Source organism: Physeter macrocephalus, chromosome 2 (assembly GCF_002837175.3).
Source record: "Physeter macrocephalus isolate SW-GA chromosome 2, ASM283717v5, whole genome shotgun sequence".
NCBI lineage: Eukaryota > Metazoa > Chordata > Mammalia > Artiodactyla > Physeteridae > Physeter > Physeter macrocephalus.
Window position 1 is genome coordinate 14,457,035 of NC_041215.1, and position 21,881 is coordinate 14,478,915.

Genomic DNA, 21,881 nt, shown 5'->3' on the forward strand with positions numbered 1-21,881 from the left:
GTGCGCCCTGGTGCGAGGGGCGGTGCGCGCGCAGCCCGGCCCGGGAGAGGGCGGGGCCGAAGCAGGGCCGCGCAAGCTCAGCGGACCCTGAAGGGGAGGGAGTTGAGGGCGGGGCCGCGCGCGCCTAGCCCCAGCCGGAGTGGGCGGGGCCCGGGACCTTCGCAGAGTGCCTCACGCGCTCCTTCACCACCTCATTCCCAATTCCTCGGCTCGTCTGCCGAGGTTCCTTACCCCTCCAGGTCCTAGCCGATGATGGGCCCTCTTCTAGGGATGCTGTTCCCATTGCCGTGCGCCTGGCAAAAGCACTATGAAGAGGCCGTCGCCCGCCTGGCAGAGGGTCGGGACCCTCACCCTGCCCAACAAGGCTCCCTGTTCCTAGGATAGCTCTGTGTGTGTGTGTGGCCACTTTCTTGCTGTGTAATCTTGGCAAGTCATTTAAGCAGCCTCTCTGCGCCCCCAATCCCCTCTTCTGAAAAGAGGGAATGGTAATATGTGTTTGCTATTGTTCCACCTCTATGCCTCACGCTGCGCCCTGCACAGAGCAGGCACCTGGTGTTTGCTGGAGGAGCATTATGGAGGCGCATTTATTAGTTTAGACATGTTTTGCCTTCTTTTTACTTTAGACACCCACTCATCTGTGGCCGGTTTCTACTAAAAGGATGAGGAAGGAAGGTTCTGCTGAGTACCTGACCACAGTGGCACAAGGTTTCTTCAGCACGGGTCAGCTTCCCCTTATTTGGTCTCCTGTGATAGTGGCAGTTCTCAGGCAGACAAGCTGGAAGGCTGTGCGATCTTGGGGTAGTGAGGGCACAGCTTCCTGTCCACCTCCTCCCCTCTGGAGTCTCACAGCTGCTTGCTCCAGTGTCTTCAGTTACTTGACATACCTCGTGCCCTTCAAATGAGCACAGTGTGCTTTCTGATTCATTCAACAGCCATTCACCATCAAATGCTCACTGAGTACAGGTGCTCCATTTATGGGCCAGGCAGACACACACTCTACACAAACAGGTCTCACCCTGGAGCTACCCAGACTTGTTAAGTAGACTAGGTTTCCAGATTCTGGTTTACAGATCTGGGTGGGGCCTGAGATTTTTGCATTTCTAACAAATCCCCAGGAGGTGCTGAGGCTGCTGGTCCCCAGGCCCCCCCATTGTGAGAACCACAGGTCTAGAGGAAGGAAACAGACATGAAAAAAATCACATGAGGAGGGACTTCCCTGGTGGCGCAGTGGTTAATAATCCTCCTGCCAATGCAGGGGACATGGGTTCAAGCTCTGGTCTGGGAAAGATCCCACATGCCATGGAGCAACTAAGCCGTGTGCCACAACTACTGAGCCTGCGTGCCACGGCTACTGAAGCCCGCGTGCCTAGAGCCCATGCTCCGCAGCAAGAGAAGCCACTGCAGTGAGAAGCTGGCGCACTGCAACGAAGAGTAACCCCCACTCGCCACAACTAGAGAAAACCTATGCGCATCAACGAAGACCCAATGCAGCCAAAAAAATAATTAATTAATTGATTTTTAAAAATCACATGAGGAAATAGATAACCAGTGATAAGTGCTACAGAGTAGTCCAATGGTGTGACACTTGAAGGTTGAGCCTGACTGCAGCGACGGTGGGGCCTTGGAACCATCACAAGCAGAAGGGGCTGAGTAACGAAGAGGCACTTTGAGACTGAGGCTCTGGAACTCAGACAGCAAGACAGAGGGTCTTGAAATGAGGCTGGATTACATATGGTCTGATTGGAGAGCCCTGTGTGAAGAGCAATAAAATAAGACCACATGTGATCCAGCCTCATCTTGAGACCACCTTGCTCTCCGAGCTCCAAGTTTTCAGCCTCATGGTGCTCCTTCACTCCTCAGTTCCCTGCGCAAAGAGAAATGAGAGGCCACCAGAGGGTGTTTTTTGTTTTGTTTTTTTTTTGCCACACCGTGCGGCATGCAGGATCTTAGTCCCCCAACCAGGGATTGAACCCAGGGCCCCTGCATTGGGAGAGCAGAGTCTTAACCACGGGTCCACCAGGGAAGTCCCTCACCAGGGGGTTTTGAACATGAACAGCTGCTCTAGAACAGCAGCTCTGGATAAGGTAGGCAAAGTGGATGGAGAGGGGATGGATGGAAGCAAGTGGGACAGCTGGAAAGATGCAGCGGTGGTCCTGGTGGGGGTGATGGAGGCTTTTAGCTGCCTTGGGTGCTTTATTGGCCCATGTTCCATAAGGAAAAGAGAAGTCATCCTAGATATTTCAAACAGAGGACAATTTGTAACAGGAGACTGAGTGCAAAAGCATTGGAAAAACAGAGGAGAAATGCAAGGTTAACTAAGATTAGTAACAGTAGGAAGCTGCTAGCCTCTTTAGGACTAAAAGTCAAAAGGGAAAGGGTGTTACCCCAAACCCACAACCACTGGTCCCTGAGCAGGAACCCACATACCGGTCCTCACCAGCCACCACTGTTTCTGCCATTGTTGCTAAAGTCACCACTATTGTCCCCACTGCCTAAGGTGCCGGCAGGAGCCTGGAAAAAATGGCTTCTCCTCTTCGCCCGTCTTCTGATGTCCTTCTCACAGAACGTGATGGGGCACTAATGGGCAAGGTTGTCTGGGAAAATTGTGCAGGCTTCCAGCCTCGCTGTCAAGAGTCTACAGGGGCAACAAAAACCACAGAGACTATCCTGTCTTGACTGGAACCAGAGGCTCAATGGTGAGAGTCTCACCTGGCCAGCGGCAGAGTGGCCTGGAGCTCCCTCTACTACTGTGCCCGCCACCCTGGGCAGTAATCAGCCATCCTGGGGCCTCTCTCACCAGAGTCTAAAGCTGCACCATCCAACACAGTGGCCTCTCACCACATATGACAATGTAAGTTTAAATTTAAATCAATTACAGTTCTGTAAGGGAGGGTAAGGGAGGATCTGTTCCATGCCCCTTTCCAAGCTTCTGGTAGCCTCCAGTGTTTCTTGGCTTGAAGATGGTGTCACCCTGGATCTTTACATGGTCTTCCCTCTGTACATGTCTGTCTCTGTGTCCAAATTTCCCGCTTATAAGGATACCAGTCATATCAGATTAGGACCCACCTTAATGATGTCATTATCACTTGATTATGTCTGTAAAGACTTTATTTCTCATTTTGAAATGTATAGAAATATCAAATCACTACGTTGTGGAACAGTAACTAACATAGTGTTGTAGATCAATTATACTTCAAAAAGAAACAAACTCATAGAAAAAGAGATCAGATTTGTCGTTACCAGAGGCAGGAGGTGGGAGTGGGGGGGAATTGGATGAAGGCAGGCAAAAGGTACAAACTTCCAGTTATAAGATAAATAAGTACTAGGGATATAATGTACAACATGATAAATATAATTAAGACTGCTGTATGTTATAATGAAAATTGTTGGGAGTAAATCCTACGAGTTCTCAGTACAAGGAAAACATATATTCTTTCTATGTCTTTAATTTTGTATCTATATGAGATGATGGATGTTCACTAAACTTATTGTGGTCATCAGTTCATGATGTATGTAAGTCAAATCATTATGCTGTACACCTTAAACTTATATAGTGCTGTATGTCAATTATATATCAATAAAACTGGAAGAAAAATAATAAATGTTACAATAAAATAAGATTAAAAATTCGTTCTGGGCTTCCCTGGTGGCGCAGTGGTTGAGAGTCTGCCTGCCGATGCAGGGGACGCGGGTTCGTGCCCCGGTCCAGGAAGATCCCACATGCCGCGGAGCGCCTGGGCCCGTGAGCCATGGCCGCTGAGCCTGCACATCCGGAGCCTGTGCTCTGCAATGGGAGAGGCCCCAACAGTGAGAGGCCCGTGTACCGCAAAAAAAAAAAAAAAAAAAAAAAAATTCGTTCCTCCATAGAAGGCACAACACCAAGAGTGAACCCTAATGCACAGTACAGACTCTGGGTGATAATGATGTGTCCGTGTGACACATCAATCAATTGTGACAAACATACCACCGTGGTGTGGGATGTCATTGGTAAGGGAGGGTGTGAGGACAGACAATATATGGGAACTCTCTCTACTTTCTGCTCAGTTTTGCTGGGAATCTAAAACTGCTCTAGAAAATGAAGTTTATTAATTAAAAATAAAATTCATTCCTCAGTCCCACCAGCCACATTTCAAGGCCTCACATGTGGCCAGTGGCTACTGTATTGCCAGCGCAGATGAGGAAAGTTCTCCAGGACAGCGCTGCTGCGGAAGATGAGTTCTGCAGGGTCTGAGCTGGTCTGACCCATTTTGTACAATTGTTTCCAGCATTTTCTCTCGAGGTCTAGCACTGCTTCTTCCCTCATTAACTTCTCCCCTTGCTCAGAGATTTAAAAGGTGGGCAGTGTTTGAATCCCACCCCTGCACTTCCAGGGAGTGAGTCTTTACCTTCTGAGACTGATAACCCCCAATAAACTGGGAAGACCAATGTGACTGTCAGCTGAGAAAGTTGAAGGACCTTGAAAAAGTTCAAGGTCGAAGGTCTGCCAACTTCAACGAAAGCCAGAACAAAGTTTGCCAGACCTTCACTTCCTGGCCAGACTTTTCACACTGTGATCATCTATCAGTACGTTCTATATAATTTACGATTTGATTTGGCTTATTTGTAACATGGTGTCCTAAATTTGATTATTTCCAACACAAATTTCTGCATGAAAACAGAGCTCTTCAAAACAGAAGGCTGCTATGTGTGGCTTTTTTTTTTTTTAAGCAAGTCATTTGATTTAAGGAAAAAAATTTAGCTGCGAAGTAATCACTATTTTCACTTGAGAGAATGAATTTCATTCCTCTGTCTTACAGAGAACTGACGGCCGTGGAAGTGGGTCACAGAGTGGGGGAAAAAGCTCCTTTATGGAATGTTAAACATCTGTGCACAAGGCCTGGGTTCTCCAGAATAACCAGCGTGCAAATGAGGCACGCAAAACCTTTCCGCGCCAACGATGCTGCGTAAAGATTCCATACTGGAAAAGTTTCACATAAGCTATTAGTAATTTACAACCCAAAGAAATAAAGCATCATTTCTCCTTTTTCAAGGTAAGTTTTACCACCTTTTATTTATAAAACATTTTGGGAATTAAGAAAAGAACATTGTGTTTTTGGCCAGACTCTCACTGGCCTTGTGAGTGAAAGCACTCTCCGGCCTCATCTGTTCCTCATCCAGCACTTCGGTTTGTCCAAAGGAAACGTCTCTGGGTACCTGGGGTCGGGGAGGAGGGGGTGGAAAGCGCTCGGGGAAAACCAGACCTATCCCACCGAGAAGCATGGGAACATTTTTCAAAGAAAAGTAGACAAATGACCACGTATGTAGACATTTGAGCTTTTAAATGCTGATTAAAGTAGAAACAAGGTTTTACCAGTCATCTTTATCTGGGGTGGGGATGATTAAAGTTCGTTCCTCTTGTGGAATCCTTTGAAGATATTTTCTCTCCCACCAAACCTGCCCATCATCTGCTCGTCCTCATCTTCCTCTCGGGCCTTCTTCACTTCTTCCTTGGCCTGTATGGCATCCATCTCCCTTTCTGGGCCCTGGAGAAAGAAACAAAGACCCCGGCAGCTGGGGATTATGCTTCCTGTGGGCTGATTGGGTGTCAGCATGCAGCCCGCCCCTGCCTTCTGGAAGCCTCCACACCAGCTGGGGGTCGGCTGAAAAAGAACCCCCCAGTCATCAGGTCCCAATTCCTGGAACCTGTAAATGTAACCTTATACGTATGGGGAAAGGGTCTTTGCAGATGTGAATAAATTAAGCATGTTGAGATGAGGAAATTCTACTGGATTATCAGGTGGATGCCAAATTCTATCATAATGTTCTCATAGGAGAGGGGCAGAGGGAGATTTGACACAAACAGACAGAAGAGGAGAAGGCCACGTGAAGATGGGGGCAAAGATTAGAAGGGTGCGGCCACAACCAAGGAGCACCAGGACCCATCAGAAGCTGCGAGAGGCGAAGTAAGTGTTCTCCCCTAGAGCCTTTGGAGGGAGCAAGGCCCTGCTGATGCCTTGATTTCAGCCTATTGATACTGATTTTGGAATTCTGGCCTCCAGAATTGGAGAGAATACATTTGTGATGTTTTAAGTCAGCAAGTTTGTGGTAATTTGTTATGGCAGCCCCAGGAAATGAATACACCCTCCTCCTTCTATTCCCAGAGCACCTGGGCCGACCGGCCCAGCTGACCAGTGAATGAGTAATGAGAAGAGGCCTCAGAGCCTGAATGAGCAATTCCAGACGTGTGATTAAAAGAAGGGTTAGATGAGTGAAGACACGTCAAGAAATTTCCCGTATTCATTCCTGAAAAAAGAGTTTAGGAAGGCTTTGCAGCAGAAATCAGATTCAAGAAGAAATGGCTCGGGACGTCCCTGGTGGTCCAGTGGGTAAGACTCCGCGCTTCCAGTTCAGGGGGCCCGGGGTTCGATCCCTGGTCGGGGAATTAGATCCCGCGTGCATGCCGCAACTAAGAAGCCCGCCTGCCACAACTAAGACACGGTGCAGCCAAAATAAATAAATAAATATTTTTTTTAAAAAGGAAAACAGAAGAAAGGGCTCATGAGAAAATCACTTTAGTGATAACCACCTTTCATCAGTGGAGGGGAAATTTCCCCCTGAAATGCCTTGAAATGTTCAAATTTTAAGCACCCGCTTTGCAGTTGGTCCCAGTGTGATGGACATGACATGGAAGATGCCTTATCAGTGAAAATAAGGGAATGAGGAGATTTCAATTAAAAGCAGGAAGATGTTTTGTGTATCACCCTTAATTTAAACTCACCGGCATGCAATTTAACAACCCAAAGTTTCTGGCTAAAACAGTGTGGAGGGTCCTCCAAGACCTTTCTCTCTAAGTCACGGCACTCCCAGAAGACACTGACCACTCTCTCCTTATGGGTGAGCGGCGCCACCATTTAGTTATTGGCGCTTAACAACACGAGAAACAAAATGTTTGTGCCCATTAAAAGCATACATTTTAGTGTCAATATTCTGGCTCCAAAGAGTTATAAATGAATTTGTACTGATGGAAGCTATTTTATCTTCTTTATGTGAAGGCAGAGCTAAGTTTTTAAGTTGGTTTCTCAGGATAGGGGCCTCAAAATACACACTAAAAAAAAAAAATACAGGAGTGCTTCCACACTTGAGGGAATAGAAAGGCAAAGCACAGAGTGGGCAAGGACATTTACAATACACTTATCTGACAGAGAACTTGACAGAATATATAAAGGACACCTACAACTAAATAAGAAAAGGTCAAATAACCCAATGCGAAAGTGGGCAAGCAACATAAACAGGCTGTATCAACCATATGTTTCTCTTGCTTTGATATCTGGGGCCCTGCTGACCCAGGAGGGATGGCCCCTCCAAGGGGGCCCATTCTTAGAGATAGTAAATGCCGAAAAGCACTCTTTTCATATGCAAACTACATTCAGAGCTCACATCCCTAATGACCTCCAGTACTGGGCTCATATTCAGGGCTGATTTCTCCTTGCCTTAATTATCCCACAGCCAGGTACTAGACAACTAGTACCCCAGAGCCCACTGAAATTCTTAAAACTAGCCAATCCTAAGCCTGCTTATCCGGCCTCATCTGTTCCTTCACGCAAAAAACCAAAACAAAGTTTTTTGCCCACATCTTCCACACTCTCCCTCTGCCTCCTGACCAACCCTGGTGCTTCCCCATGTGGCCCTGAATGGCATGGCGTGGCCCCTCCTCTGGGGATCTGTGAGTAAAATAAAACTATCTTTTTGACGGAGGTCATCTCCTGATCTGCTGGCCTCACCATACCTGAATAATAACAAAACTTACATCTTAAAACACAGGTATTTCACAAAAACGGATCTCCAAATGGCCACAAAAGCCACGAAACAGTACCCACCTTCATTCGTCATCAGGGAAATGCAAACAAAATCAGAGAGAGATACCACTACACACCTATAGAAACCCACAGTCCCCAGTGCTGGTGAGACTGGAGAGACTGCAAAACAGTGCAGCCCCTCTGGAAACAGGTTGGCAATTTCTCATAGAGTTAAAGATACACCATACAACTCAGCAACCCCCTCCTGGGTATTTACCCAAGAAAAATAAAAGCACATGTCCACACAAAAAAACTATATGCAAAATTGATAGCAGCTTTGGTCATACTGTTAAAAAGTGGAAACACCCCTGGGACTTCCCTGGTGGTGCAGTGGTTAGGACTCCACTGCTGCCACTGCAGGGGGCGCAGCTTCGATCCCTGGTCGGGGAACTAAGATTCCACATGCCCCGTGGTGCAGCAAAAAAAAAAATTGGAAACAACCCAAATGTCCATCAGCTGGTGAGCAGATAAACTACTCAGTAATAAGAAGATACAAACTACTGAGTGAACCTCAGCAACACGGAGGAATCTTGGAGACACTATGCTTGGTGTGAGAAGCAGGCTCGAAAAGACTCCATACTGTATGATTCCATTTATATGACATTCTGGAAAAGGCAAAACTATAGGGACATAAACAACAAGGACCTACTGTATAGCACAGGGAACTATATTCAATATCTTGCAATAACCTATAATGGAAAAGAATCTGAAAAGGTATATATATATTCTGAATCTGAAAAAGAATATATATTTATAACTAAATCACTTTGCTGTACACCTGAAACTAACACAACATTGTAAATCAACTATACTTCAAAAATACTATAAAGACGGATATCAGATCAGTGATTGCTGGAGTAAGGGAGGGCTTGGTTACAAGGAGACTTTTTGGGGTGGTGAAACAGTTCTACATCTTGATTTTTAGTGGTGGTTTCATAACTATATGTGTTCGTCAGAATTCATAGAACTGTACATTTCACAGTATGTAAATTATACTTCAATAAAACTGACTCATCAACAACAACTGACAGTAATACCTAGCATGGCCAAAGATGCGACACAATTGAAATTCTCGACCATGCGGAAGGGAATGTAAACAGGATGACACACTGAAAACTGTTTGTGTAAGAACTGGTGGCCCAGCCTGTCCACTCCTGGGCATGTGTCCATTGAAAGACATGTACAGGAATGATGGGAACAGCTTTATCCATGAGGCCACAAACTGGAAGCATCCCAAAGCTGCATCCACAGAGAATGGATACATACCTTCTGGAATATTCACAAAGGAAGAACAAGCTACTGCTGTATGCAAAAATATGAATGAACTTCGCAACACTACCTGAATGAATAAATAATGGGTAGCTACATTTACATAAATTTCAAAAGGAATCAAATCCATCTACAGTGATGGAATAGTGGAACCACTATTCCTTTGGGGGTGGGTGCTGGCTGGGAAGGATCGTGAGGAGGTTCCTGGAGCTCTGGTGACCTTCTATATCTTGATCTGGGTGGGGTGTTCATTAGTAAAAGTTCATCAAGTCTTCTCCTATATGTGAGACTTAAGTACAGAAATAACTGAATTACGAAAGAAAAGTTCATTGTGTTCATTGTACCTTGGTTTCACCCCAGGTGGCCTTGCCAAAATTCTCAGCGTACTCTTCATCATCTGTGATCAGGAAGTTATCGAAGATGGTTCCAGATCTCACCTGTGGATGAGAATAAGGCCTTCGTTACTGATGTGAAAAATGAAACTTTCCACAAAATAAACAGTTGTAATTTGCTCAGTACTGTAACAGGGATTAGCTGTCAATAGTAGGACATGCAGATACCCTTTTCTAGACTATCTGTTCCCTCCAGGGCACTGGTTCTCAAACTTGGCTGCATATGGGGACCACCAAGAACATTTACAAAACTCCTGATGCCTGGTCTCACCCCCAGGGATGCTGATTTAGCTGGTCTGGGGTACCACCGGGGCACTGAGACTTTCAAGAACTCCCCAGTGACTCGAGCATTCAGCGATGTTTGAGAACTGATGCTCGAGAACCTTCCTGTGCAAAGTGTGAGCCGCGGATGGGCAACATCAGCACCGCCAGGGAGCTTGCTGGGGATGCAGAATCTCAGGCTCCACCCTGGACATGCTACATCTGAATCTTCAGTCTTATCCTAAAGCTGACAGGCACCACAAGGTCAGCTCCAGGCAAATTCCCAGGGAGCAGGAAGGCAGACAAGAATACCCAGGGCAGGAAGGATGTCCATTTTGTCTACGATTGTATGTCTTGGGTCCAGGTAGGGGTGCCAGGCACACAATAGGAGCTCAAATACTAGCTATATGAATTAAGGAGTTTAGGCTGAAGTCCAGAGTTATTAAACTAAAGCGAATTTAAAACCAAGTGACCTGCCATAGCTCCAGTCCGATGGCACCAATGTTCTCAAATTCTGAGAGGTCATATTCCGTCAAATAGTTGGTGTTTTTCATCTTCTGATGGAGCCAAACATCTTTGTCTATGCCCTCTGGTTTCAGGCCATCCTGCAACAACAAACCGTATGTGGTCGACCCTGGGGACAAGGGTGGGGAGGGGGCTGGAGGGAAGAAGATGCCACGCACTTGGTATGGAGGCTTCTGCAGCATTGGCGCCTGCCAGTCCCCATCCAGTTCGCTGTTCCAGTCACTCGGCTTGCTGGCACTGGCATCCAGAAAGTGCTTCTCCCAGTCCTTAAAATATGTGTAGGGGGAAAAAACTTAGATTCTCAGATTTGAGAAAGGAAATTCTTAACTCCCAAGAGGCAGGGGCAGACCTGTGACCCTGGTTGCACTTTTCCCCGTGTCCTCCTCCATTTGGTGGTCGAAGGGCTAAGTGCTAGGGTTCCCTCCCTCACCGGGGGCTTCAGGACCACGCACTGCCTGCTTTTTCTCCCCAACCGCACCTATGATGACAGCACTCTTCCCATGCTGTTGAGAGGAATGGTGCTGTGGAAAACTCGAAATAGTGGCCGAAGTTAAAATGATGGGGCAAAAAGTGATGTTGAAAGATGGGCCATATTTACTGCTGATTAGGTTAAGTCTGTCCTTCTACATCATGGTCATATATGGACTGTTCCAGAGAGAGGCTGGACAACTAAGGAATGTCCCAAGATTTACTGAGGACTGCTGGGTAGCAGGCGAAAAGCAGTTGTATTATTCAGCCCTCATATATATACTCACACTATACACATATATATAAAACACAGGGGACTTCCCTCGTGGTCCAGTGGTAAAGAATCCACCTTACAATGCAGGGGACGTGGGTTCGATCTCTGGTCAGGGAACCAAGATCCCACATGCCACGGGGCAACTAAGTCCACGCGCCACAACTACTGAGCTCATGTGCCTCAACTGGAGACCACGTGCTGCAACCTACAAAGCCCACGTGCTCTGGAACCTGCGCCCCACAGCTAGAGAGAAGCCCACACACCACAACGAAGAGCCCACACGCCACAACTAAGACCCGATGCAGCCAAAAAAATAATAAATAAATAAATAAATAAATAAATAAATCTTAACAAATAAAACACAGGTATACATATACACATACATATATACACACATACACATATATACACATTTCTACACATGCATATATACACATATCTATGTGAAGGTGACTTAATAGGTGTTGAATACATTTTTTTCTGTTTTTTTAAATGGAGCTTTTTCTTCTTTCTTTTCTTTCTTTCTTTCTTTCCTTTCTTTCTTCTTTCTTTCTCTTTCTTCTTTCTTTCTTTTCCTTCTTTTTCTTTCTTTCTTTCTTTCTTTCTCTCTTTCTCTCCCTCTTTCTCTCTCTCTCTCTCTCTCTCTCTTTCTCTCTTTCTTTCCCCACCACACGGCTTGTGGGATTTTAGTTCCCCGACCAGGGATCCAACCCATGCCCCCTGCAATGGAAGCAGTGGAGTCCTAACCATTGGACCGCCAGGGAATTCCCAAATAAATATTTGTTGAATAAATGAATGGATGAGAAAAATTTGCTCTGGATTAATAATAATTCAGATAAACACATCAAAGCATAAAAATGGTGTACAATGATGTTTTCTCTTTCAGAATAACTGAGAAATAGTAAAAGGGTTGCACTGAGACTGTGGCTTTTCCACGTTACTCTAGAACTTCTCAACGATGGCACAGGGGAGTTAATCGTCTCTCCTACTGCTCTTTGCCCCGACCCCAACTGGCAACAGATGAGCCAGTCTTGTGTTGGGATACAGGAAATGATTACAACTCAGTCAGTAGCCGACTCTTTATAATGAGGGTTATCAAATGGTAACACCATAAAGAACCACACTGTTTAGGAGATCACACAGAACTGAACATATGGACAGAACACGGCCAGTTTGGAAACGAGCTTTCTGAAAGGATGATTTGGCTCCTCTGGGGACCTGCCTCATGTACACCTGGCACCAAGGCACACCTGCACTGCTAGGATGGCACCCTTGTAGCCCAGAGGCAGCCAGGATTTCAGTCCTAAAACCCGTATCTCCTGAGCCTGGGAGCCTCAGCGTCAGTTTCTTTGCCATTCTGTACCTTGTTTAAAGTAAGTGCTCTTTCCAGGTGAAAAACTACTTTTTTTACTTTGGTTTGAAGGTAAGAAAGGGAGAGTAAAACATCCCGCCTTTTATCTTTTTCTTGAGAAATGATGGGGAAGCATTATATGATTGGGATTTTACTCTGATCTGAAGACATTCTCATTGATTGGACACATGGATTCCAAATTCATGGAAGTTTACTTTTGATCATCTATGAAAAAAAGGGTTGCCAAATAATTTAAGTCTAAACAAGATGCCATTTTAATTTCATAATTACATTCCGTCTATGATGAAGTATTTGACTATTAGACAGCAATGCCACTAGTATTTTAAGTTGCCAGAAATTAATTGTAAACATCAGTTACAGTACTCTCAGTTATGGCAAAGACAATTGTCTTAAGATAAATAGCTTACATTTTGGCATAATGTTTGATGTACAAAAAAAAAATGTTACAACAATGACTAACATAAATGGAAAAAAAAAAAGTAGCTTAATAGCAGGTTTAGTTCCCCAAAAGTTTTCTCAACGTCCTAAGTCTCAGAATCTGGGAATGTGACCTTATTAGGAAAAAAGCATCTTTGCAGATGTAATTAAGGTAAGGATCTCTAGAGAGGTCATTCTATAATTCTGGATTATCCAGGTAGGCCCTAAATCCAATGACAAATGTCCTTATAAGAGATAGAAGAGACACAAAAAGAAGAGAAGCCTATGTGGAAAAGGGGGCAGAGATTGGAGTGATGTGTCTACCAGCCAAGGAACGCTGGGAGTCACCAAAAGCTGGAAGAAGCGAAGAAGGATTCTCCCCAGACCCTTCAGACGGAGTGTGCGGCCCTGCTGATTTCTGACTTCTGGCTTCAAGAAGAACTGAAAGAATACATCTCTGTTGTTTCAAGCCCCCAGTTTGCGGTCCTTTTTATGGCAGCCCTAGGAAACTAATATATACCTGTTATGATAATTGATTCTTGGTTGGCAGTCACAAGTATGATGCTCAAAAATACTTACGCTCAAATGCAGAATGACAAGAAAATCATTTTTATAAAGGTTGCTGATACATTTTCCTTTTTTTAAAAAAACACTGGTTACAGAAACAAACCCTACTTTCATCTCAGATATTTTAACTCTTTCACAATACCTTGAAGTGTGCAGCTGTGTGGCTGGTCTCAGCATATATGCTCTGAGGAGGGCACTTTGATTTTTGTAATGCTGTCATCATGATTCCCAGCCATGCAGCAATTGTATGGTACTCGGGTACTTACGAACTACACTTGTACACTTTCTAGCAGCTGTGCGGGAAAAATCCACACCTGGGACTTGCCCTCTGTAGCCTGGGCCCAGTCCTTAGACTCTGCTGAAGCCTTCTCCATTTTCTTCAGTGATGTGAGCTGCCAGTCATACTCTATGTTGCCGGATTCAATCGACTGACCATCAATTTTCACTTCGTAAGTGAGGTCTGGTCTTAAAATCAGAGTGTAGAGGTGTGTGAAGCCATCAACCTGAATGTTTTGGAGGAGAAAAGGAAAAGAATGAGACTCTTGACGTTTCAAGGCAGGTCTAGATATGCAGCGTAAGTCGTCATGGGTCAAAGCCTTGTTGTAAACAGCAAGCAGAGATGTTCTAGAAATAGGGGTTGACTTGACAATGAAAGGGTGTCCTACAGAAGACTCACCCCTTTGTAGAATACTTCCTCACTACTAGCAGCCTTCTCTTGAGTGGCTGATTCTCTTTTGTGCAAAGACAATGGCTTTCACCTATAATCCCCCAGGCAGTTATGATGGGGTGATTGGTGTAAACCGAGGGACCAGTGTGTTGTTGGACTTAAGATAAGTTATATGCAAAAGAACTTCTGGCTCTGCATTCTGAAAGACACCAAATGAAGCCCACTCTATTTCTCAACACAAGGGAGAATTTTTAACTCTCTGAGTTGTCCAACAATTTAAGCTTGGGGAGGGCAGGCCTGGTCTGCCTTTTGGTCATGGTTAAAGCCCCAGGCTGCACACAAAGAAAGCATTTAACATTCAATAAAGGAGGGCTGGGGACTTCCCTGGCCGTCCAGTGGTTAAGACTCCATGCTTCCACTGCAGGGGGCACGGGTTGGATCCCTGGTTGGGGAACTAAGATCCCGCATGCCACACAGCGTGGCCAAAAATAAATAAATAAATAAATAAATAAATAAATAAATAAATAAAATAAAAAATAAAATAAAGGAGGGCTGGAAGGTGGATGGGAGGCTGTCTGGGGAGGCTGGGGGTGCCCAGGACGTATCTGACTGTCAGCAGCAGAGGCGACCCCTGCACCATACCCCAACAGCAGCAGCATCACTGGGGGAACATGGGCAATGCCCATTCCCAGGTCAGCCCCGAACTACTGCATCAGAGCCTCGTGGACCTTCTGGCCACTTTCAGAGGCTCTCCAGGGTCTCTGACACTGCTCAAGTTTCGGAAACACTGCCCCAGCATAAAGGCTCTGTCAGGAGGAGTCTCTCCCTGCTAAGAGCCAAATCAAAACGTCTTTTCAGTACCCCTCTGCTCTGCCACACCGTAGCCAATGACTCTGTCCTGGGACCAGTATTACAGTCTACTCTGTGTCCCCCTCAACCCTTGTAGCCCACTGTGACAGCTGAGTGCACAATTCTCCAAACGCTTTCCCCCTGCTCTCTGCCTGCCTTTGTCTCCACTTGTCTTTCTTAATTTAGACTTTGGGCTTGCTGGCCCCATGGCTGGCACCCTCTGGGATTTGTCCACTGGCCCAGAGCCTCCTGAGGGGTAACATCTACACCCACACATATGCAAACAGCTCCAAGCCAACATCTTTAATCCCAACCATCAGCCGAGTTTCAGACCCAAAGTTTCCAACAATTTATTCGACACCTCTACCTCGATGTCTGCCTGGATTTCACAACCAACTGTTCTAAACATGACCCCTGAGTCTGCCCTGACCCCTTTCTTGGCCTTTATTTCCCCTCCTGTTTAACAGCAATGCCACTGAGAGTCATCATCCATACCCTCAGCACCCAGATTCCAAACATCACCAAGTCCTTTGGACCCTACACCTGAATCATCTGTCAAAACGCTCCCGTGTTCTGCATCCCACTGAAGCCTTGACCTAACAATCTCACCCATCTCCCTGCCTGTTGATCGCCACCCCTTCCTCCCCAGAACATCCGAGGTCTTTTTTTTTTTTTTTTTTTTTTTTTTAGGCTGCGTCAGGTCTTAGTTGCAGAGTGCGGGCTCTTCCTTGCCACAGGGGGGCTTCTTTCTAGTTGTGGCATGCTGGTTTTCACTTCTCTAGCTGTGGTGCTCAGGCTCCAGGGTGCGTGGGCTCTGTAGTTGTGGTGCGCGGGTTCTAGAGTGCATGGGCTCTGTAGTTTGCAGCATTCAGGCTCTCTAGTTGAGGCTCGTGAGCTCAGTAGTTGTGGCGTGCGGGCTTAGTTGCCCCGCAGCATGTGGGATCTTAGTTCCCTGACCAGGGATCGAACCCGTGTCCCCTGCATTGGAAGGCAGATTCTTTACCACTGGACCACCAGGGAAGTCCCTTTTTTTTTTTTTTGGTAGGTCTTTTTTCTTTCCTTCCTCTTTTGTTCTCTTCTCTTGTGGTTTGATGACCATCTTTAGTGTTGTGCTTGGGTTGCTTTTTCTTTTTTGTGTGTGTATCTATTGTAGTTTGGGGGTTTGCTGTTCCCATGAGGTTTTGATATAGCAGACTATACATGTACAAGGTTGTTTTAAGTTTCTAGTCTCTTTCCCGCCTAGAGGAGTTCCTTTAGCATTTGTTGCAAAGCTGGTCTGGTGGTGCTGAATTCTCTTAGCTTTTGCTTGTCTGTAAAGCTTTTAATTTCTCCGTCAAATCTGAATGAGACCCTTGCTGGGTAGAGTATTCCTGGTTTTAGGTTCTTCCCTTTCATCACTTTAAATATATCATGCCACTCCCTTCTGGCTTGCAGAGTTTCTGCTGAGAAATCAGCTGTTAACCTTATGGGAGTTCCCTGGTATGTTATTTGTCGTTGTTCCCTTGTTGCTTTTAATAATTTTTCTCTGTCTTTAATTTTTGTCAATTTGATTACTATGTGTCTCGGTGTGTTTCTCCTTGGGTTTATCCTGCCTGGGACACTCTGCACTTCCTGGACTTGGGTGGCTATTTCCTTTCCCAGGTTAGGGAAGTTTTCAACTATAATCTCTTCAAATATTTTCTCAGAATCTTTCTCTCTCTCTCCTCCTTCTGGGACCCCTATAATGCGAATGTTGGTGAATTTAATGTTGTTCCAGAAGTCTCTTAGGCTGTCTTCATTTCTTTTCATTCTTTTTTCTTTATTTTGTTCTGCAGCAGTGATTTCCACCATTCTGTCTTCCAGGTCACTTATCCATTCTTCTCCCTCAGTTATTCTGCTATCGATTCCTTCTGGTGTATTTTTCATTTCAGTTATTGTATTGTTTAACTTTGTTCTTTAATTCTTCTAGTTCTTTGATAAACATGTCTTGCATCTTCTCAATCCTTGCCTCCATTCTTTTTCGAAGGTCCTGGATCATCTTCACTATCATTATTCTGAATTCTTTTTCTGGAAGGTTTCCTATCTCCACTTCTTTTAGTTGTATTTCTGGGGTTTTATCTTGTTCCTTCATCTGGGACATAATCCTCTGCATTTTCATTTTGTCTGTCTTTCTGTGATTGTGGTTTTTGTTCTGCAGGCTGCAGGATTGTAGTTCTTCTTGCGTCTGCTGTCTGCCCTCTGGTGGTTGAGGCTATCTAAGAGGCTCATGCAAGCTTCCTGTTGGGAGGGACTGGTGATGGGTAGAGCTGGGTGTTGCTCTGGTGGGCAGAGCTCAGTAAAACTTTAATCTGCTTGTCTGCTGATGGGTGGGGCTGTGTTCCCTCGCTGTTGGTTGTCTGGCCTGAGTAGGCTCTTTGGTGGGGCTAATGGAGGACTCCGGGAGGGCTCACACCAATGAGTACTTCCCATAACTTCTGCTGCCAGTGTCCTTGTCCCCGCACTGAGCCACAGCCGCCCACACCCTCCTCTGCAGAAGACCCATAAACATTAGCAGGTAGGTCTGGTTCAGTCTCCTATGGGGTCACTGCTCCTTCCCCCGGGTCCTGGTGTGCACAAGACTTTGTGTGTGCCCTCTAAGAGTGGAGTCTCTGTTTCCCCCAGTCTTGTTGAAGTCCTGCAATCAAATCCTGCTAGCTTTCAAAGTCCGATTCTCTGGGGATTCCTCCTCCTGTTGCCAGACCTCCAGGTTGGGAAGCCTAACATGGGGCTCAGAACCTTCACTCCAATGGTGAACTTCTGTGGTATAAGTGTTCTGCAGTTTGTGGCTCCCCCACCCAGCAGTTAGGGGATTTGATTTTATTGTGATTGCACCCCTCCTACCATCTCATTGTGGCTTCTCCTTTGTCTTTGGATGTGAGGTATCTTTTTTTGGTGAGTTTCAGGGTCTTCCTGTCGATGATTGTTCAGCAGTTGGTTGTGATGCCAGTGTTCTCGCAAGACGGAGTGAGCGCACATCCTTCTACTCCGCTATCTTTTTTTTTTTTGGTGGTACGCGGGCCTCACACTGTTGCGGCCCCTCCCGCTGCGGAGCACAGGCTCCGGACGCGCAGGCCCAGCGGCCACGGCTCACGGGCCCAGCCGCTCCACGGCATGTGGGATCCTCCCAGACCAGGGCGCGAACCCGGTTCCCCTGCATCGGCAGGCGGACGCGCAACCACTGCGCCACCAGGGAAGCCCTACTCCGCTATCTTGAACCAATCTCCTGAGGTATTTTTTTAACAATGCAGTCCAGACCTCCTCCTTGAAAATCCTTGAGGGCTGACCACTGCATTTCTTTTACAGCATTGCAGAGTGAATCAGAGCCCCATGAAGATAACCTTGCTCCTCACTGAGGAGTCCGTAATGCTGACTAGCTGCTATGATCCAAGGCTCCAAGACTCCTTCAGCAGACTTGTCTCTTATGTTTCTAACAGGCTGCAGAAATACCAATACCTGTCTGAGGGAGTTGTCAGCCTGCCGGCGCCACTCAAGGCCCCATAGGCTTGCTGCCCCCAGGTGACCGAGCTCTGGCCTCCCAGGCACAGTCCAGGCCAGACCTCACAGCTTCCATTTGGTAGTGTCATCCCCTTTCTCTCCTGCATGCCTGAGATGCAACTGAACAAATGCTCGGGAATCATATCATGAAGACTGGTCCTCTGGTCCAACACTAAGGTGGAGGAGGAAGACTTGGATTTTGAGCTCCCCTCCACCCTCAAGGGAGGGGTGTCAGGCCTCTGAGTACATGGGGGACCTGCTGATCCTTTAGAACCATCAAGTCAGCAGGCAGGACCCGGCGAGAAACCATGCTGCCAATAGAGACTCATTGGGGCTTTGTGAGGATGCCGAGCGCCCCCTGCTCAGGTAGAGACTGAACAAAGGACGGTTATGGATGCTTCCGCTCCTTGCTGTCAATGAAATACACCGGCCTCCTGCCCAGATTCACAGAGGCTATGGGTGCTGGGGATGCCTCAGGGGACAGGTCACTGCTTCCTGGTGCTTACCTTCAAAGTGTGGGGGAATGAGCTTTGGGGAGTGTACTTCTCCTTCACAGGCCCACACACCAGGGACCTAATGCAAGCTGCCTCTTTGGAGAAGCCCCGGGTAGGGCCATTGAGTTATAAACAGCCCCTAAGACATAAAATGTCATTTTCACAGGACCCCCTGGGTAAAAATGTAAAGCATGTATGCATTCATTTTAGAAATATTCCCATTTTAAATTGTTTTGGTATTTTGAAGATTAATTTCACCAGCATTTTTTTTCACCCTGAATATTTCATTCCTTAATGATGATGGGTATAGCTGAAATGTGACCATCCTGTTGTAACGCTTATGGGGCATTTTATAAATCAATGTCATGGCTCACAGTGAGAAGTGTACCCTCCCGGTGGGTAAAAACTTTGGAAACCAAACCAATCAAAGTGGTGGACAAGTGTCTCTAACAGGCCTGCTAAACTGGAAAGCAGGGACAGGACAGACAAGGCCCATCCATAATTCACTTAAATATTTTAAGGTCAAAACTATTTTCTATAAACTTACGTTATTATCTGGCAAGAGTTAACATGATCACTGATTTGAATATGAAAGAATTTACCTTACATCTGATTGATTTCTTGTTTGAGTGATACTGATTCTTGAAATGTAAAATAACATGAACTTTCTTGACATCAAATCCACAAATATCGGGTCCTACAAAAAAAATATTAACTGCTCTCAATTTCCTTCTGTCATGCATCACCACAGGATATCCCCAACCATTCTCCTGAAATAATATACAAGGCACAGGAAACTTACATGTCTGGGAATAATCAGATGTTTTTGTGGAGATATTTAAATGGATGGTGACACTCAGTTCAGGTCACGGTCACTGCAGCCACTTTGGATTGGAGTGTAAGCCAGAACGTGAGGAAGAGAAGGAAGGTCTAACAACAGTCTAGTAAGCGTCCCCCCATGTGCTGTCTGAGCCTCAGGCCCTCACTCTGAAGCTCTGACCAAGGCTCCTGTACCCATAGGAGGGCTTCAGAGCTGGACTGACTGGCTCTGATCCCAGTTCTCCTTCGCTGTTGAGATATATTTGCAACTAACATATTCACCTCCCATGCCTCAGTGTCCTAGTCTGTAAAGTAGGGGTGTTAATCTTGACTTCACAAAGCTATTTTGCCAATACAAGGGGCTAATGTATGTAAAGCTTTTAGTATGGCAATGCTCAATATTTGTTGTTATTATTGTTATGCTCCAAGACAACACACATACGTATATATATATATATATTCTTAAAGATAACACCACATCTTAAGCAAAAAAGAGGTTACAATTAGAACGTAGATTCTGATGAACTGTGAAATCTATAAAGAGTTCTATTCAAAGTTAATGATTTTTGCTTTTGACAAAATTCAACACCCAATTATGATAAAAACCTTCTAGAAAGTAGGCATAGAGGGAACGTCCCTCAACATAATAAAGGTCATATATGACAAACCCACAGCCAACATCATTCTCAATGGTGAAAAACTGAAACCATTTCCTCTAAGATACAAGGTTGCCCACTCTCACCACTATTATTCAACATATGACATGATACTATACATAGAGAATCCTAAGGAGGCTACCAGGAAACTACTAGAGCTAATCAATGAATTTGGTAAAGTAGCAGGATACAAAATTAATGCACAGAAATCTCTGGCATTCTTATACACTAATGATGAAAAATCTGAGAGTGAAATTAAGAAAACACTCCCATTTACCATTGCAACAAAAAGAATAAAATATCTAGGAATAAACCTACCTAAGGAGACAAAAGACCTGTATGCAGAAAACTGTAAGACACTGATGAAAGAAATTAAAGATGATACAAATAGATGGAGAGATATACCATGTTCTTGGATTGGAAGAATCAACATTGTGAAAATGACTCTACTACCCAAAGCAATCTACAGATTCAATGCAATCCCTATCAAACTACCAATGGCATTTTTCACAGAACTAGAACAAAATATTTCACAATTTGTATGGAAACACAGAAGACCCTGAATAGCCAAAGCAATGTTGAGAAAGAAAAATGGACCTGGAGGAATCAGGTTCCTGGACTTCAGACAATACTACAAAGCTACAGTCATCAAGACAGTATGGTACTGGCACAAAAACAGAAATATAGATCAATGGAACAGGATAGACAGCCCAAACTCACGCACATATGGTCACCTTATTTTTGATAAAGGAGGCAAGAATATACAATGGAGAAAAGACAGCCTCTTCAATAAGTGGTGCTGGGAAAACTGGACAGCTACATGTAAAAGAATGAAATTAGAACACTCCCTAACACCATACACAAAAATAAACTCAAAATGGATTAAAGACCTAAATGTAAGGCCAGACACTATCAAACTCTTAGAGGAAAACATAGGCAGAACACACTATGACATAAATCACAGCAAGATCCTTTTTGACCCATCTCCTAGAGAAATGGAAATAAAAACAAAAATAAACAAATGAGACCTAATGAAACTTAAAAGCTTTTGCACAGCAAAGGATACCATAAACAAGACCAAAAGACAACCCTCAGAATGGGAGAAAATATTTGCAAATGAAGCAACTGACAGAGGATTAATCTCCAAAATTTATAAGCAGCGCATGCAGCTCAATATCAAAAAAACAAACAACTCAATCCAAAAATGGGCAGAAGACCTAAATAGACATTTCTCCAGAGAAGATATACAGATTGCCAACAAACACATGAAAGGATGCTCAACATCACTAATCATTAGAGAAATGCAAATCAAAACTACAATGAGTTATTACCGCACACCAGTCAGAATGGCCATCATCAAAAAATCTACAAACGGGAGGCTTCCCTGGTGGTGCAGTGGTTGAGAGTCCGCCTGCCGATGGAGGGGAAGGGGGTTCGTCCCGCGGTCCGGGAAGATCCCACATGCCGCGGAGCGGCTGGGCCCGTGAGCCATGGCCGCTGAGC

General features: G+C 45.3%; 1 protein-coding gene across 1 annotated transcript in view; it reads right to left on the minus strand.

Moving 5' to 3' along the window:
* Positions 1-5,206: 5,206 nt before the first annotated feature.
* CALR3 (calreticulin 3) overlaps positions 5,207-21,881 on the minus strand; it is a 31,550-nt gene continuing 14,875 nt past the window's right edge. Inside the window, exons 4-9 of the mRNA XM_007104986.2 lie at positions 19,506-19,600; positions 13,695-13,883; positions 10,441-10,548; positions 10,231-10,362; positions 9,449-9,541; positions 5,207-5,522 (exon numbers count right to left, since the gene is read on the minus strand). Of these exons, the coding sequence (XP_007105048.1) occupies positions 5,379-5,522; positions 9,449-9,541; positions 10,231-10,362; positions 10,441-10,548; positions 13,695-13,883; positions 19,506-19,600 (761 nt within the window). The 3' untranslated portion in view covers positions 5,207-5,378. The remainder of the gene's footprint in view (positions 5,523-9,448; positions 9,542-10,230; positions 10,363-10,440; positions 10,549-13,694; positions 13,884-19,505; positions 19,601-21,881) is intronic.